Raw genomic sequence first — 17,796 nt, 5'->3', positions numbered from 1 at the left:
TGTTAACCTTTCTTTTCTTTTAACTTAATCTTTACAGCTGTAATCCACTTACTTTCTAAAGCCGCATCATTTTAACACTCATTAATTTTACAATGTTTCTTAAGATAGTTCTTAAATTTCTTCCAATCTTCTTCCGCCGTCTCTTTTCCCTGGTCTCGGATTCTGCCAGTCATTTCTGCCTGACTGCCAATTAGTTTCTGGGCCCAATTCTAAATGCGGGTTTTGACCTATGAAGCCTTAAATAGCTCAGAACCACAATACCTCAAGGACCGCCTCTCTCCATATGAACCGACTCAGACTCTACAATAATCATCTGAGGCCCTTCTTCATCTGTCTCCTCCATGAGTGGTCCAGAGGGTGGAAACATGAGAACGGGCCTTTTTTGCAGTGGCTCCCTACTTGTGGAATGTTCTCCCCAGGGTGGTTCATCTAGTACCTTCATGATTACGGTCTCAGCTCAGTATACCTGAAGGAGCGTCCCCACCCCCATCATCCAGCCCGGACACTGGGGTCCAGCTCTGAGGGCCTTCTGGCGGTTCCCTCACTGTGAGGTTATAGGGAACCAGGCAGAGAGTCTTCTCAGTTCCACCCTGTGGAACGCCCTCCCATCAGATGTCAAGGAAATAAACGACTATCTGACTTTTAGAAGACACCTGAAGGCAACCCTGCTTAGGGATGTTTTTAACATTTGATTGTATTTTTAATATTCTGTTGGGAGCCACCCAGAGTGGCTGGGGAAACCCAGGCAGGTGGGCGAGGAATTCCTCTTCAAAAAAAGCCTTTTGCTGATCAACTGTCTATGTCCATTTAAATGTGCTTGTGAGAGAGGAGGCTATTGGTTTGTTCTTGTTTTTATTACAGTGGTGCCACGCAAGACGAATGCCTTGCAAGACGGAAAACTCGCTAGACGAAAGAGTTTTCCGTTTTGGAGGTGCTTCGCAAAACGATTTTCCTATGGGCTTGCTTCGCAAGGCGAAAATGTATTGCGAGTTCCTGCGGGTTTTTTCCCCTCCCCCCCTTTTTCTAAGCCGCTAAGCTGCTTATCAGCTGATCCGATCAGCAGATAAGCCGCTAAAAGCCGCTAATAGCGCTAATCCGCTAATCTGTCAATGGGCTTGCTTTGCAAGACGAAAAACCGCTAGACGAAAAGACTCAAGGAACGGATTCTTTTCGTCTTGCGAGGCACCACTGTATGTACTTTGTGGTGTGAACTGCCCTGAGATTTTCAGATGAAGGGCAGTATACAAATTTAACAAATAATAATAATAACATTAAAATAGTGATGGTTCCCAAAGAACAACAAATCATGGCAGACAGTTAACTGTATTTATTTTTAGCTCCAAACAGTTGCGGATTAAAAAAAGGATAGATTGCCTAACACAGGATGCAGGGGGAGGGGGAACCCAATCAGTTGTTACTAAGAAGTTTGCCAGTTGCAACATATGGTTGAATTTATAAATGAAAATGCTGACAAACAGGTACTATTAATTCTTCACCATCAACTTCGCTGGACTGGTCATGTTGCTCGGATGCCTGATTATCGTCTTCTGAAGCAACTACTCTATTACGTAAGGTAAAGGGACCCCTGACCATTAGGTCCAGTCGTGACCGACTCTGGGGTTGTGGCGCTCATCTTGCTTTATTGGCTGAGAGAACTGGTGTACGGCTTCCGGATCATGTGGCCGGCATGACTTAGCCGCTTCTGGCGAACCAGAGCAGTGCACGGAAACACCGTTTACCTTCCCGCCAGAGTGGTACCTATTTATCTACTTGCACTTTAACGTCCTTTTGAACTGCTAGGTTGGCAGGAGCAGGGATCGAGCAACAGGAGCTCACCCCGTCGCGGGGATTCAAACCACCGACCTTCTGATCGGCAAGTCCTAGGCTCTGTGGTTTAACCCACAGAGCCACCCGCATCCCAACTACTCTATTACGAACTTTAAAAATGGAAAGCATCATGCTGGTGGTCAACAAAAGAGGTGTAAAGACTTTCTCAAGGTAAATCTTTTAAAATGTAGTATAAACACTGACCACTGGGGAACCCTGGCCTGCGAGCACTCCAATTGGAGAACAGCCTTTACCAAAGGTGTCGTGGGCTTTGAAGAAGCTCAAACTCAGGATGGAAAGGAGAAACATGCTAAGAGGAAGGCACGCTTGGCAAACCCTCACCGTGATCAACTCCTGCCCAGAAACCTATGTACCCAATGTGGAAGGATGTGTGGATCCAGAATTGGCCTCCAAGGTCACTTAAGGACTCACTGTGAAGACCGTGTTCATGGAAGACAATCTTACTCGGCTGCGAGTGATTGCAGAAGAAGAAGAAGAAGAAGAAGAAGAAGAAGAAGAAGAAGAAGCTTAGAACAAAACATAATGGACTCAACCCACTACCAGTATGACCTTTAAAACATACTGTCTTTTTTGCTCTATAAGACTCGCTTTTTCCTTCCTAAAAAGTAAGGGGAAATGTGTGTGCATCTTATGGAGCGAATGCAGGCTGTGCAGCTATCCCAGAAGCCAGAACAGCAAGAGGGATCGCTGCTTTCACTGCGCAGCGATCCCTCTTGCTGTTCTGGCTTCTGAGATTCAGAATATTTTTTTTCTTGTTTTCCTCCTCCAAAAACTAGGTGCGTCTTGTGGTTTGGTGCGTCTTATAGAAAATACGGTAATTTTCATTCGCTGGACAGAATCGAAAACAGATTGGCATCAGATTTCTCCTGCCTTAAGTTTGAGAAAAAGGAGCTAAAAATCTTAGCCCCATGAGTTTCCATGCTCCTCTCCTGCTTATTTCTGCCTCTCCTTCCTCTTGATTCTTCTGTGTTCAACTTCAGACTGAAAATTCTTGGCGCTATAGAACAGGGGCCCCTTGTCCTTGCCTTGGAAAGCACTTGTTGACTGGTGGAATTACAGAAGTAACTACACAGAATTAGGCTGTTAAGATGTTTCCTTTCTGGCCAAATGACAAAAGTTCCTTACCTAAAGATCTCCCTTTCCCTTACCTCTTCCCTTTATATCCCCGTGTCAAACAGAAGGAGCGCGAGAGAGAAATATGTTTTCCATACATCCCCATATATGTGCGCACGTTTCTATAAATAGATTTCGTTCGGGAAAGAAAAGCAATTGGGGAAGGGCAATGTCATTTGCAAACACAGCTAGCAGGGGAGAAAGGAGGCTCATTTCCATCCGGGGCAAAAACCCAGTTTGGCAAAAAAAAACCAAAACCCACGGGCATTTGGGTACACACAAAGGCTGGGAGCCTCCATGGGGCCCTTCTGGAGGCTTCACTGGGGCAAAAAAAAACCTGGCTAGCCCCCAACCCACCCTGGCTCTGAGAAAAGGGTGAACGCTCTCCGTGGCACCCCATCCTTTGTTATTTCCTTCGAAGATTAAGTTTCAAAGAGATTCAAAACAAGCCAAGAATAAAAACAAAATCCTGACAAGCAACCAGAGCCTTCTCACGGGTTTCACCCCAGCACCACCAAGAACAGCGATGCACTACCCATTTTTCCTGGGAGTAAACTCACTGGCCTTAGTGGGGCTTACTTTTGAGTAAGACACGTGCAGGGTCGCGCCTAAACAGCAACCGGTTCGCGGTGGGGTTTGGAAGCGACACGTAGGGGTGTCAAACTGAATCAAAATTGGGAGCGGGGGCAGGGAAACCCCGCCCTGCATAATCGATTACAGGATGTGGTGGACACTCAGCCTTTGAATGGCAATGCCCATCAACTTTTATGGGGGCGGCGAAGACCCTCCACGGCCCCTCGGAGTTGGCTCCTATGCCACACACACCATTTGAAAGGCAATGCCCAGCAACTTGGGCGGCGGCGGGGGGGAGCTCATATATTTGATTGGAGAGGCTGAAGTGACCTCGGCCCCTCGGAGTTGGCTCCTGTGGCAACACGTGCCTTGCCGTCTTCACGTAGTTTAGCAGCAACACGTGTCTTGCCTTCTCCCCAGTGTTTCGCCTGGCGCGCGTCGGATTTTTACGCTTTCTTGCAGGATCCTGGCAACGCGGCGCCAGGCAAAGAAGCGGCACCGAGGCAGCTGGCATCCACACACACACAAACACCCCAGTTTCCGCCATCCTGCCTGCACAAATCCCCTGCCCCACAGCTCGGCTGCTCGGACTTACCAGAAGTCCTCCATGGCTCTACTTGGAGATCTCCAAACGGGAAGATGATGGCGCACACAGGCCGCCCCCTCCCTCTGTTTGGGAGAGAAGAGGGATGGTCTTGTCTAGCCGAGGAGCGCGCACTCCCGGGTCTGGCGCGCTACTCTCCTCTCGGCTCCTCCCGATTCATTTCCATTTTTCGCAGGGAGGGTCACGTCGGGGCAGAGGGAGGAGGAAGGGCGGGCGCGGGCATATTTGGGGCAAGACACTGCCTTCTCCTCACATGCGCTGGCAGGGCTTGTTGTTTATAAAGCGCTTCTATGCCCCGGGGGCAAAATCAGGGCGAGGCTCTCCCGGAATAAGCGAGCACAAAGCCCCCTGCAGGCCAGAGAACGGTCGCCATCGCTCACATCGTCGGTTTCTTCTCAACCTGTTTGCCAGAATTGGAAAAGATCCCGTAGAAACAGACGTTTTCTAGGGTATGCGCACTGCTGGCGCCTGGCTATTTTGCGCCTTCGACTAATCGCTTGCACACCACACACTCGCATTGCTAACAGTCTTTGAGTACAGTGCTTTTTTTTCAAATACAAAAGAATATGTTTGGCACACAAATCGTTTGGAACGATCCTGTGAATTGTCTCAGCCTCTTAAAAGTTTTGATTTCAAGTACACCAGAACCTCACTTTGCATGCCTTTACCTTTGCAAATTCTGTCTCAGATTCCTCAAGGCATAGTTGGCATCTTCCATTGATATTGTTGCCAAGCCAACTGGGCTCTTTTGCAACGCTGTTGAGCCTATATTTTTACAAGTCTGAGCTTTGAGAAACTGTGTTCATTCCCCACTGTGTGTGGTTTCCCGGTAAGTGTGAGAAGGATCCTTAGAGCAACAGAAACATTGGGCACATTATCCATGAGTTTTTTTGTTGCGGTGGTATGAAGAGTACTCCTTGTCGTGGAATAGATTTGGGAAGTGCTCAAGCTATTGCTATAATTTCACAACACAGGTTTTCAGCGTCAGTACTGTATATCTTTCTCTCCACTGTGCATCAATGATTTCCCCAAATTCTTGAAGGCCTTATGTACATCTTCGATAGATTTTTGTTCTTGTTCATACTGTATAAATCATACAGGAAGCTAAATCAACATAATATACAGTCATAGTCATATTGAACAAATGATAAACATCAGATGTGCAGTCCTGAATAACCGAGTTGTTTCTGGCTGAGTTTAATTTTTATAGCACCTGCTACAAGTTGTGGTAGGGATGTTCCAATTACATATGTCTCCATGTGCGCCCATTGTTTTGCTTCTTTACAATGAGGCCGAGGGGGAGGCCCCTACAGTACAGTGGTACATCGGGTTACATACGCTTCAGGTTACAGACTCCGCTAACCCAGAAATAGTGCTTCAGGTTAAGAACTTTGCTTCAGGATGAGAACAGAAATCGTGCTCCGGCGGCGCAGCAGCAGCTGGAGGCCCCATTAGCTAAAGTGGTACCTCTGGTTTAGAACAGTTCCTGGTTAAGAACGGACCTCCAGAACGAATTAAGTTCTTAACCCGAGGTACCACTGTATCTGCTTCCTCTTCTCCAGGATGCCAGTAAGAGTCTCAACCTTGACCTGTTGCTCCAAGGGAGTCTTTAAATCCTTCCAAGCTTGGTGCAGCGAGTCCATTAGAGAGCCTCAGATAGCTTCTGTTACTCTCTGTTTGAGTTCCTTCAGGTCTGGTTGGGATGGTACTGCCTGCTCGCTCGCTTTGTTGTTGTTTTTTAATAATAATATTTATTAAAGTTTCATAAACAATCAAAAGCTTCCAAATTTAAACATAAAATACAAAAACCCAAAAAGCTACAAAAATAAGAAAATACAAAATACATAAAAGTACACAATAGAAAACAGTTAACAAAATAGGAAAAAAAAGAAGAAGAAACACCAAAAAACAAGACAGGGGGGAAAAATAGTATTTTCATATCTTATACTTCATTCACTAGTTTCTTGACCTCCTCACACCTCCCTTTTTGTATTCCAGTTCAGATATTTAATTCAGCAAATCCTTACCCTCTGTCATTTATCCTTACTCAACATCTTAACCTATAATAAATATATATTTTCCACCATTGTCAATCCATATTTACATATTCTTATTAATCTTTTAACCAACACCACTTATTTTCAATCCAACGTCCTGCTCGCTTGCTTTGTGAGGTCGTAGTGGTTTTATTTATTTCTGCCTTCTCCTTGCTCATCGCCATTTTGGCTTTCTTGACTGTGTGCTATGTCGTTCGTGGGCTGAGTGTTGCTGGTTTGTTTCATATCGCGTCTCAGGTTCCCCTTTCGTTCCCCTCATGGCGGGGTGTTTTAGTGTAGTTCTCTGTTAAAAGGTCATTATTTAGATTGTGTTGCTTGGCGGCTTTCTCAGTGGGGCCATTATCTGAGCCTGAAAGTCCCTGGTATATATATACAGTGGTACCTCAGGTTACATACGCTTCAGGTTACATACGCTTCAGGTTACAGACTCCGCTAACCCAGAAATAGTGCTTCAGGTTAAGAACTTTGCTTCAGGATGAGAACAGAAATCATGCTCCGGCGGCGGCGCAGCAGCAGCAGGAGGCCCCATTAGCTAAAGTGGTGCTTCAGGTTAAGAACAGTTTCAGGTTAAGAACGGACCCCCGGAACGAATTAAGTACTTAACCCGAGGTACCACTGTGTGTGTGTGTGTGTGTGTGTGTGTGTGTGTGTGTGTGTATGTTCAGATTGAAATTTTACAGTCACATATCCAACACACAATATAAAAACAAGATTCCATGGAATATCTTCCCTCCTCCCCTTTGTGGATCCTCTTGTTAATCATTTCCTCCTGCATCTTTCATAATAATCCAAATCTTTTATCTCTCCATTGTATCCAAAATTCACCATTAAACTACAAGTGATGTTCCAATCCTACTAACAGTTTCAACTGTTTACAATGGTCTTTAAGATGTTATAAAATTTCCCCATTCCTTATTAAAATTTAAGTCTTCCTGATTTCTGATTCTTCCGGTCACTTTAGCCATTTCGCCATAATCCATCAACATTCTTCTCCGATCAGGACTTTATCTTCTTCCCTGTTTTAGACCTTGTTAAAGGTCCCTGTGGATTCCTGTCAACATTGGGTCTAAATTTAAATGCTTGTATTGTTTGTATTTTTGGAATCTGCATATGAAACTGTTTCTAATTGTTTTTATACTTTCTGTGCTTTGTGGCTGTAACTGTTTTATTTATTTTACAATTGTGTATTTTGCTGTTGTAACCCAACCCGGGATGTTATGGTAAAGAGCGGACAAGAAATCTAATAAACAAACAAACAAACAAACAAATCTTTCATTCAAAGACTCTTCTCTGTTATTTCCAATGGCAATTCATTTTGCCCACATAATAGCACAGACAGGCCAGCTGACGGACTGAGTCAGAGGCAAAAAGTGATTTTAAAGCGTAATAGAGTATGAATTAGCCACTGGAGATTCTGTACTCCTAAGGTGGTTACCCTGCTACCCCACAACCAGCAGAACAACCTTTCTTTTCTTCCTTTCAATAGGACAGAACAAAAAAGCAGAACACACCCAGCAGGAAGGTTTGTATAAATGTCACGGAAATGTCATCTAATGTAAAGAAGCAGCTAGAGTTACACCGGACCAGAAAAGTCAAGAGGAATGCTGGAGAGCAACACACTTGTGGTGCCTGCAGAAATAGAGTGAAGCCACTCTTCAGAAATAGACAAATTTACAACTGCCTTCTGAATCAGAATCATAGAGTTGGAAGAGACCACAAGGGCCATCGAGTCCAACCCCCTGCCAAGCAGGAAACACCATCAGAGCACTCCTGACATATGGTTGTCAAGCCTCTGCTTAAAGACCTCCAAAGTAGGAGACTCCACCACACTCCTTGGCAGCAAATTCCACTGTCGAACAGCTCTTACTGTCAGGAAGTTCTTCCTAATGTTTAGGTGGAATCTTCTTTCTTGGATCCATTGCTCCATGTCTGCTTCTCTGGAGCAGCAGAAAACAACCTTTCTCCCTCCTCTATGTGACATCCTTTTATATATTTGAACATGGCTATCATATCACCCCTTAACCTCCTCTTCTCCAGGCTAAACATGCCCAGCTCCCTTAGCCGTTCCTCATAAGGCATCGTTTCCAGGCCTTTGACCATTTTTGTTGCCCTCCTCTGGACACGTTCCAGTTTGTCAGTGTCCTTCTTGAACTGTGGTGCCCAGAACTGGGCACAGTACTCCAGGTGAGGTCTGAAGGCAGCCCTGTTCAGGGAAGTTTTTACTATTTAGCGCTGTACTGTTTTTAACACTTGATTGGGAGCCGCCCAGAGTGGCTGGGCAGGGTATAAATATTATTATTATTATTATTATTATTATTATTATTACAACAACTGTGTAAGAGTGTTAAACCAGACTAGGATGTTTGGGTTCAGATCCCCACTCTACAAAAAGCACCCATTGTACCCACTGGTATGTTTTCTAGCAAAGAAAGAAAATGCAGTGGCTATTGTTATTACAGTGGTACCTCTGGTTAAGAACTTAATTCGTTCTGGAGGTCCGTTCTTAACCTGAAACTGTTCTTAACAGTAAGAAGATCAAACCTATCCATTCTGCTCAGTGGAAGGACAGATCCTGAAGCTGACAGTGTTCTCGAAGTTCCCAGCATGAGTTTGACCAAACTGCGGGAGGCAGTGGAAGACATGCTCTGGTCCATGGGGTCACGAAGAGTCAGACATGACTAAACGACTAAACAACAACAATAGAATGGGACAAAGAGGGTGACTTACCATAAAATTTTTGTCTTTCTGTCTACATTTCATCTTGAATGGTGAAGGTCTGGTTTAGGCGTCTCTGGTTTCTCTTAAGCCAGTAACAAGAGGGGCGGGTGATTTACAGCACAGTCCCAGAGAAATTATGCTCAGCTGCCCAGGTGGAATGAAGTCCCCCTCCATTTACCTGCAGGGCAGTATAATCCACGGCCGAATGGGTATTTATCTGATTCTATAGCATGAAAAAGAAATAATGGAAGGTTTTACATGTCATTTAGCCCATGACCACAAGATTCTCTTGCATCGAAAAAGAAAAGAAATAGATGACTCTGTTCAGCTGGAAAGAGACATTAGTTTTAGACAGAGTTGAATGTAGTTTAAGAGAGATATTATTCATCATCACAGTGTACACATATCATTTTAGTCCTTCCCAAACAAACAAAAAACCTGGAAAAATGGTTTTCCAGAGTCAAAATGAACTAAGATTATGATGGTTTCAGGTTAGGGTTAATGGTACAGTTATGTGAGCAGCTCAGAGTGTTTGCTTTTACATTTGCACAAAACTCTGCATAGAACTGAATATTTATCTGAAATCTTCATTCAAACAAGTGAGCTGGAAGGATAACATTAGTCCTTCAAACCCCTTATCAAAATCCAACTTTTCCCTCAAAGTCTTTGGCTCAGACCTGAATTTCTCAAATAGTTGGGTTAGGCCGGGGTGGACCGAAGGCACATCTGGATTCACTGAGAGATTGCTGGGTGATTTAACAGTAAGCATTCCTAATTCCCAATCCTTTAATAACAGGAGCAACAGAAAAACACCACCACCTCCCTGACTCTTAATTGAACTGCTGAACGGAAGTTAGTTGAGTGCCTTCTTTCTGGTCAGAAATGATTGTTCATCTTAGTAGTCTGACCCCTGTAGTTGATGCTTTGGGGTCCTCAGGGCTGGATTACTACAATGCGCTCTTTGTGGGGCTGCCCTTGGACGTGGTTTGGAAGTTCCTGGAGGAGGAGGAGGAGGAGGAGGAGGAGGAGGAGGAGGAGGAGAAGAAGAAGAAGAAGAAGAAGAAGAAGAAGAAGAAGAAGAAGAAGAAGAAGAAGAAGAAGAATTTATTTGTACCCCGCCCATCTGGCTGGGTTTCCCCAGCCACTCTGGGCAGCTTCCACAAAGACCAAAAATACACTAATATGTCATACATTAAAAACTTCCCTGAACAGGGCTGCCTTCAGATGTCTTCTGAATGTCATGTAGTTGTTTATCTCTTTGACATCTGATGGGAGGGCGTTCCACAGGGCGGGTGCCACAACCAAGAAGGCCCTCTGCCTGGTTCCCTGTAGCTTTGCTTCTCGCAATGAGGGAAGTGCCAGAAGGCCTTCGGCGCTGGACCTCAACATCCGGGCAGAACGAATGGAGTAGCCAGAGTGCTGATTGGGGCACATGGCCGACAATAGAAAACCATTGTTAAAACATCTGCACTGGCTGCCCATCTGCATGAAGTTTGCTCCTGAAAAGATGTTTGTTTGTCCTTAAGCCAGCCTCTCTCTGTCTCTGCCCTAGCAGTGTTATTGTATTTTTAAAAATGGGGGGGGGTATGTTTCCATGGACTACTTGCACAGGAGATAAGTAATTCAACTGCTTTAAGAATACTCTCACAGTTTTGTAAGCTGTTTTGCCTAACTTTCTGATGTTGCAAAATTCTGATTCAAAAATAAATGGTGCCCCTCTAAGAGTCCAAGGTTTCACATTGTTTTCCTACTAAAGTAAGCTAAGCAGTAGACATACATCTCCCAGAATTAGAGGGGGGGGACAAACATCTCTCTTATTATTTATTGACAAAGGAAGGGCACGCTAGACAAAAGTTCCCAAATATACACATCTAGCTGGCAGGTTGGCTGCAGGGGGTGGGCTGGCAGTATGTAGCAGTAAAATTGCTGAGCATATTTTGATTTTCTCCTTCCGTCCATCTCTTCCTTTTATATGGGCCAAGCCACTTTTAAAAAATTACAACATGGAAACTAGTGCCCATAACTACAGTGCATGCCACAATCCTGAATTCCATATCTTAGTTATGTACTGTGGGAAGAAATATTTCCTTTTCTCCACTCTGAAGCTATTCTCAATGGCGATGCCGCCCCTTCAACACAACCATTTTAAATTTCCCCAAGTCCTTTCCATCAGGCTGAGAGGATCAGTCTGCTGTCTGACTGCTAGACAGAGGACAGGGCTCCTGTACCCTTAATAGTGCACAAGAAGGAATTTCGGCACTGCAATTTGCATGACAAGCTACACCTGCTGAAATGGCATCTTCTGCACAACTCTTAAAGGGGAATGAGCCCTATCTTTTTAGCACAGTGTTCCCCAAACTTTGGTCTCCAGTTGTTGTTGGACTACAACTCCCATCATCCCTAGATGGCAGGACTAGTGGTCAGGGATGATGGGTATTGTAGTCCCAACAGCAGGAGACCCAAGTTTGGGAAACCCTGTTTTAGCACCTGTCTACCCTAAATGCAGATGGCGCTGTGGATTAAACCACAGAGCCTAGGGCTTGCCGACCAGAAGGTTGGCGGTTCGAATCCCCGTGACGGGGTGAGCTCCCGTTGCTCAGTCCCTGCTCCTGCCTACTTAACAGTTTGAAAGCACGTCAAGTGCAAGTAGATAAATAGGTACCGCTCCAGCGGGAAGGTAAACGGCGTTTCCATGTGCTGCTCTGGTTCGCCAGAAGCGGCTTAGTCATGCTGGCCACATGACCCGGAAGCTGTACGCTGGCTCCCTTGGCCAGTAAAGTGAGATGAGCACCGCAAGCCCAGAGTCGTCAACAACTGGACCTAATGGTCAGGGGTCCCTTTACCTTTACCTTTACCCCAAATGAAGATGAAATAAGACTGGCTGCTAACCTGGTGTAAGCATATCACACCAGACAAGAGTTTGGCTCCTGCATTCTGAATCAAAAGCAGTCGCATGTAAATACCAAAGGAGCAGAAACGACTATTTATGCACTTGACGACAGCAGCGCGGATACTTCTGGCCCAGAGATGGAACGAAGATAAAGTCCCGACCAGAGACAAATGGCTGATGAAGATGATGGACTACACCGAAACGGCGAAAATGACCGGGGAAAAACCAGGAAGAGAGAAACTTTAATAAGGAATGGGAGAAATTTACAAATTACAGTGGTACCTCGGGTTAAGTACTTAATTCATTCCGGAGGTCCATTCTTAACCTGAAACTGTTCTTAACCTGAAGCACCACTTTAGCTAATGGGGCCTCCCGCTGCCGCTGCGCCGCCAGAGCACGATTTCTGCTCTCATCCTGAAGCAAAGTTCTTAACCCGAGGTACTATTTCTGGGTTAGCGGAGTCTGTAACCTGAAGCGTATGTAACCTGTCATGGACCTAATGGTAAGGAGTCCCTTTACCTTTTATGCAGGTACAAGATGAAGGGATGGGATGTGGGTGGCTCAGTTTTTTTTATTTCTGCCCCACCACCCTTTGTGTTACACCTCAGAGAACTCAGAATCTTGTTACACTTATCTGACACTCTTGATAGGTCCCAATAACCATCCGTTGATTTTATGCATACTGAGGTTACTGCACAAAAACAACACAATAGCAGTGATGTCTGACAATGATTTCCTGTGCTGCAGATCAGCCTTACTGTTGAAAGGAAGTGTGACTATGGCTCCCCTGTCAGGATCCATTCTGCAAATACAGTAAGTAACTCCACCTAACTCCTGCCCAAGTAGGCTGTGAAAACACAAAGAGAGAAAACTACCAGCCAAAGATTTCTCAGTTTACAGCATGATCCTATACAGTGGTACCTCAGGTTAAGTACTTAATTCATTCCAGAGGTCCGTTCTTAACCTGAAACTGTTCTTAACCTGAAGCACCACTTTAGCTAATGGGGCCTCCTGCTGCCGCCGCGCCGCTGGAGCATGATTTCTGTTCTCATGCTGAAGCAAAGTTCTTAACCCGAGGTACTATTTCTGGGTTAGCAGAGTCTGTATCCTGAAGCGTATGTAACCTGAAGCGTATGTAACCTGAAGCGTATGTAACCCGAGGTACCACTGTATTGAAATACTGCCCCTCAGTGAGGCCAAACTTAGATTCACAAAACGTGAATCCCCCCAGAAAAAAAGCACTGGCCTTGGTACTCGGACATTTTGGCTCCCAAATGCCACAAACCCAGAAGTGATTGTTCCGGTTTGCGAACATTCTTTGGAACCCGAACGTCCAACATGGCTTCTGCAGCTTCCGATTGGCTGCTGGAGCTTCCTGCAGCCAATCAAAAGCCGAGCTTTGGTTTGCGAATGTTTTGGAAGTCGAACGGACTTCCGGAACAGATTCCCTTTGACTTCCAAGGTACAACTGTACGTGATTCAATACAGGGAATAGCTCAGTTGGTAGAGCATGAGACTTTTATTCTAAGGCCCTGGGTTCGAATCCCAAATTGGGCCAAAGATTCCTGCATCATAGAGGGTTGGAATACATGACCCTCATGGTCCCTTCCACTCTATGATTGTATGTTTACTCAGAAGTAAATCCCTCTGAGTTCAATGAGTCTTGCTCCTCAGTAAGTAGGTACAGGAGCCTTCTCCACAGAGCACTACAGATTGTTTCTGGTTGCATTTCTAAATGTTCTGTCAGGGATGGCCCGCCTTTTAACAATCTCTCCACTGGTATATAAGACCACAGTGGATTTGAAAGGTTTGTACTGCAAGTGACCTTAGAGGCTGAAGTAAGTAGGAGTCTGATTTTAGGTAGCTTAAAGCTGTTGGACTTTGAAATTTTGTTTTGCCTGGAATGTGCTTTATTGTGGTGGCTCGGCTCCATTTATTACCCTTTTAAACAAACTTTGTTTTAGACTTTGAGGGTGTCTGCTTAAGGAGTAGCTGTTCTTTCTGGGTGGAAACATGTAACATGGTAGCTGGGTGGAGCCCCCATATTTAGTGGCAGTATAAAAGGAAAAGGGACCCCTGACCATTAGGTCCAGTCGTGACTGACTCTGGGGTTGCGGCGCTCATCTCGCTTTATTGGCCAAGGGAGCCGGCGTACAGCTTCCAGGTCATGTGGCCAGCATGACTAAGCCACTTCTGGCGAACCAGAGCAGCGCACGGAAACGCTGGGTACCTTCCCACCAGAGCGGTACCTATTTATCTACTTGCACTTGACATGCTTTCGAACTGCTAGGTTGGCAGGAGCAGGGACCGAGCAACGGGAGCGCACCCCGTTGCAGGGATTCGAACCGCCGACCTTCTGATCGGCAAGTCCTAGGCTTCGTGGTTTAACCCACAGTGCCCTGGAGACAAATGAGGGGAGGGCTGTTGGCTTTTCTGCCCCGGCTTTGCATGAATGAAAATGGAACTGTTGGTCCAGGTGAATGCAAGTTTTGCATGGCAGGGGTTGCGTCCGGACTTTTTGTCTTATGCAAGGAGAAACACTCTGCAAACTCTTGATTGTAGTACTTTCAGTGGCAACACTGCAGAGACTGTTCCCAAATATTTTGTCTCAGTGATGTTAGATGGAAAAACCTTTGACAACCCATTATAGTAAGCTTCTAACCAAATAAACATGCCACTATAGACACCAAATCCACATCATTCTATATCCAGAGGTGGGTTCCTGTATCTCTGCATGACTCAGCAAGCTGTTAACTATCTGTAAGGCTCACCTGAAGGCCTAGCCCCCACCCCGGACATCTGATAGGACTATTTGTGTTTTCTCCCCTCCTCTTGAGGAGTTTGCTATTACCCTACAGAAAGATCTGGGATTACCCAATTCTTTTTCCTTCATTCAGTCCGCTGACTCGGCAACTGCAGAAACCCAGGCAGTCCCTCTCATCTGTAATCTACTTCAAAATGTGAGTTGTCATATTTTAGGACTTGGCTAGTTAATTCTAGGTTTTGCTTTGCAACAGCAGTTTTCCATTTTTGAATTTCTATTGATTGCTAAATATACAGTGGTACCTGGGTTCTCAAATGCCTTGGTACTCAAGCAACTTGGAACCCAAATACTGCAAACCTGGAAGTACCGGTAAGTGTTCTGGTTTGCGAACTTTTTTTCAGAAGCCGAATGTGCTCTATTTTGAGGGTTATGTTTCCGTTTTGAGGGCCACACTTCCATTTTGAGTGCTACGCTGAGGTCTGTCTGGTTTTGCTATTTATTTTGCGTTTCTGTTTTCGCGGCTCTTTTTCGTTTTGTTTTTGTGACTGTGTGGAACCCAGTCCAGCTACTGATGCCTTGATTGTGTGACTGCAGTACATTCTTTATTGCTTTCATTTTATGGATCAATGGTCTCGTTAGTAAAATTCATGTTAAATTGCTGTTTTAGGCGTTGTTTTTTTAAAAGTCTGGAACGGATTAATCCATTTTGCATTACTTTCTATGGGAAAGCGTGCCTTGGTTTTGTAATGCTTTGGTTTTGGAACAGACTTCTGGAACGGATTAAGTTTGAGAACCAAGGTGCCACTGTACTTCATTGGGATATTTGCCTATAAGCCTGGGACTGGCTTTATGCAGTCCCCATCTGTGCCACTTGGTGCAGATGCTAACCTGTCTTTCTTTAAGGCCTCTTGTTCTCCAGAAGTAAAACTGTCAGCCTGAACCTTCTGCATGTTCAGACAAAGGATTAAAATTTCAGATGGTAGCAGCACTTCTTTGGAGTAAGCAGTGGAGGGCATCTTGCAGCCTGCCTTACCTCAGAGGTTGTTGTAAACAAAAATTGCCTTTTTCCCTTATGGGGTATCCAAGAGCCCATATAGAGTCCTTACATAGGTTCCCTATTGGTAGGAGAGAATAACAGAGGCCAACCAGAGAATATTGAGAGGCAAAGCAGCTAGTAAGCCTGATCTTTATTGATCTGTTGCAACAGGGTGCTCCCCTCAACCGCAGAAGGAGGACCCAGAAAAATGGAGCGCAAGGCCTTATAAAGACTTTTGAAATTTCCACCCTATAGATCAAGACCACCCCCAGAAACATCATACATACATCACAGAAGGGGTGTAACCTAAGACCACCCCTCAGATAAATCACACCTACATCACACAAAAGGCGGTCTAAAACAGAAATTTGAATGTTGTTTCTCCTGTTTGCCAGGTTATCTGATTGTCTTTCCTGATAGCCATAAAAATGCTGATTACTCAATTCCTGAGACAATGGCAAGGCTCCCCAACCCCCTTGCAGGGAAAACATTTGGTCAGTTTAGGAATCAAAATGGTTCCAGGTCGGTCTTCCTGTGCTGATCTATGTATGTGCTTGGTTGGTTACTTATGAACATTACCATATATCTAAGACCTCATTCTGAAGGAAATCAGCCCTGAGTGCTCACTGGAAGGACAGATCGTGAAGCTGAGGCTCCAATACTTTGGCCACCTCATGAGAAGAGAAGACTCCCTGGAAAAGACCCTGATGTTGGGAAAGATGGAGGGCACAAGGAGAAGGGGACGACAGAGAATGAGATGGTTGGATGGTGTTCTTGAAGCTACTAGCATGAGTTTGATCAAACTGCGGGAGGCAGTGGAGGACAGAAGTGCCTGGCGTGCTCTGGTCCAGGGGGTCACGAAGAGGCGGACACGACTAAACGACTAAACAACAACAACAAGACCTCAAAATTCCTATTACAAGGTGGAGGGTGCTGAAACCCATATGTCATGGGTAAAAGCCTCCTCTGATTAGACTGTAATGTTTCCTGTCCTAAGCTTGTAGTGCAGGAATATTGCATCTCTCCCAACTAATTCTTTCTGTGACTGAGCTAGGAGAAGGAAGCGTCAGATCCAAACTTCTGCTATCAACTTCCTGGATGGCCTTTGGGCAAATGTGTGTCTGCTTTGGCTCCAATCTGTAATGACTGCTCCCCACATCAAATGGGGGGGCACCTTGGATCCCAGCCCCCTGGATCCCAATGGGGCTCCCAGTAGTTCTGGCTGGCTTCGCCCTCCCCAGGCTGGATACCTGGAGGTCTCCGCCTACCTCAGCCAATCGCCCAATCCCACCTGGGGAGGCGTTGCCAGGGGATTGGCCAGTAGGGGGAGGGGCAGCCCTGCCCACACAACAGAAGGTGAATCTTACCTGCGAAGCATCAGTTGGCTTCCTGCAGCCAATCAAAAGCCGTGCTTTGGTTTTTGAACGTTTTGGAAGTCGGACTCTGTTTGACCTCCGAGGTATGACTGTATTAGAAGATCCCCAGATAAAAATCCCCTAACCATTATAACCTTATGGCCTTATCACCTTTATAAAAAGCAATTAATAAGAGCTACATTTGTTCTGAAAAGGCAATAAAAAAGCAACATTATTTTTCTCAGGTCTCCAGCTGTTGTTGGACTACAACTCTCATCATCCCTATCTAACAGGACCAGTGGTCAGGGATGATGGGAATTGTGGTCCAAAACAGCTGGAAACCTTGGGTATGCCAGAAAGGGAAGGTGTAGACCTGTTAGCTTCATTTAGAGTAAAGATAATAATAATAATAATAATTTATTATTTATACCCCGCCCACCTGGCTGGTCTTTCCCAGCCACTCTGGGCGGCTTCCAAAAAAATATTAAAATACTGTAATACATCAAACATTAAAAGCTTCCCTAAACAGGGCTGCCTTCAGATGTCTTCTAAAAGTCTGGTAGTTGTTGTTCTCTTTGACATCTGGTGGGAGGGTGTTCCACAGGGCGGGTGCCACTACCGAGAAGGCCCTCTGCCTGGTTCCCTGTAACTTGGCTTCTCGCAGTGAGGGAACCGCCAGAAGATAACTAACACACCTGTAGTATCCTTTACCTTTATTTTGTTTGACCTCTTGGGTACTCTGTGTGGTGGTTAAAAGGGTCACCATGGGGAAGGCTGTGTTCAGGAGGGATTGTGAGAGAGCAGTGTGGGGATGCTGGAAGGAATCTATGTAGAAAAC

General features: G+C 45.3%; 1 protein-coding gene across 3 annotated transcripts in view; it reads right to left on the bottom strand.

Annotated features, from left to right (window-relative positions):
• Window positions 1-4,566, bottom strand: part of LOC309521836 (stimulated by retinoic acid gene 6 protein-like) — a 61,359-nt gene extending 56,793 nt beyond the window's left edge. The window contains exon 1 of one of the 3 annotated variants that reach the window (XM_082204866.1): window positions 4,130-4,566. In XM_082204866.1, coding sequence (XP_082060992.1) covers window positions 4,130-4,143 — 14 coding nt within the window. In that variant the 5' untranslated portion in view covers window positions 4,144-4,566. The remainder of the gene's footprint in view (window positions 1-4,129) is intronic. The other 2 variants (XM_082204864.1, XM_082204865.1) reach the window with 2 other exon arrangements.
• Window positions 4,567-17,796: the final 13,230 nt, after the last annotated feature.

Source organism: Podarcis vaucheri, assembly GCF_965113315.1.
Source record: "Podarcis vaucheri genome assembly, chromosome: 17".
NCBI classification, from domain to species: Eukaryota; Metazoa; Chordata; class Lepidosauria; order Squamata; family Lacertidae; genus Podarcis; species Podarcis vaucheri.
The sequence above is the reverse complement of the archived record's forward strand: the minus strand, read 5'-3'. Positions and strand labels throughout refer to the sequence as shown.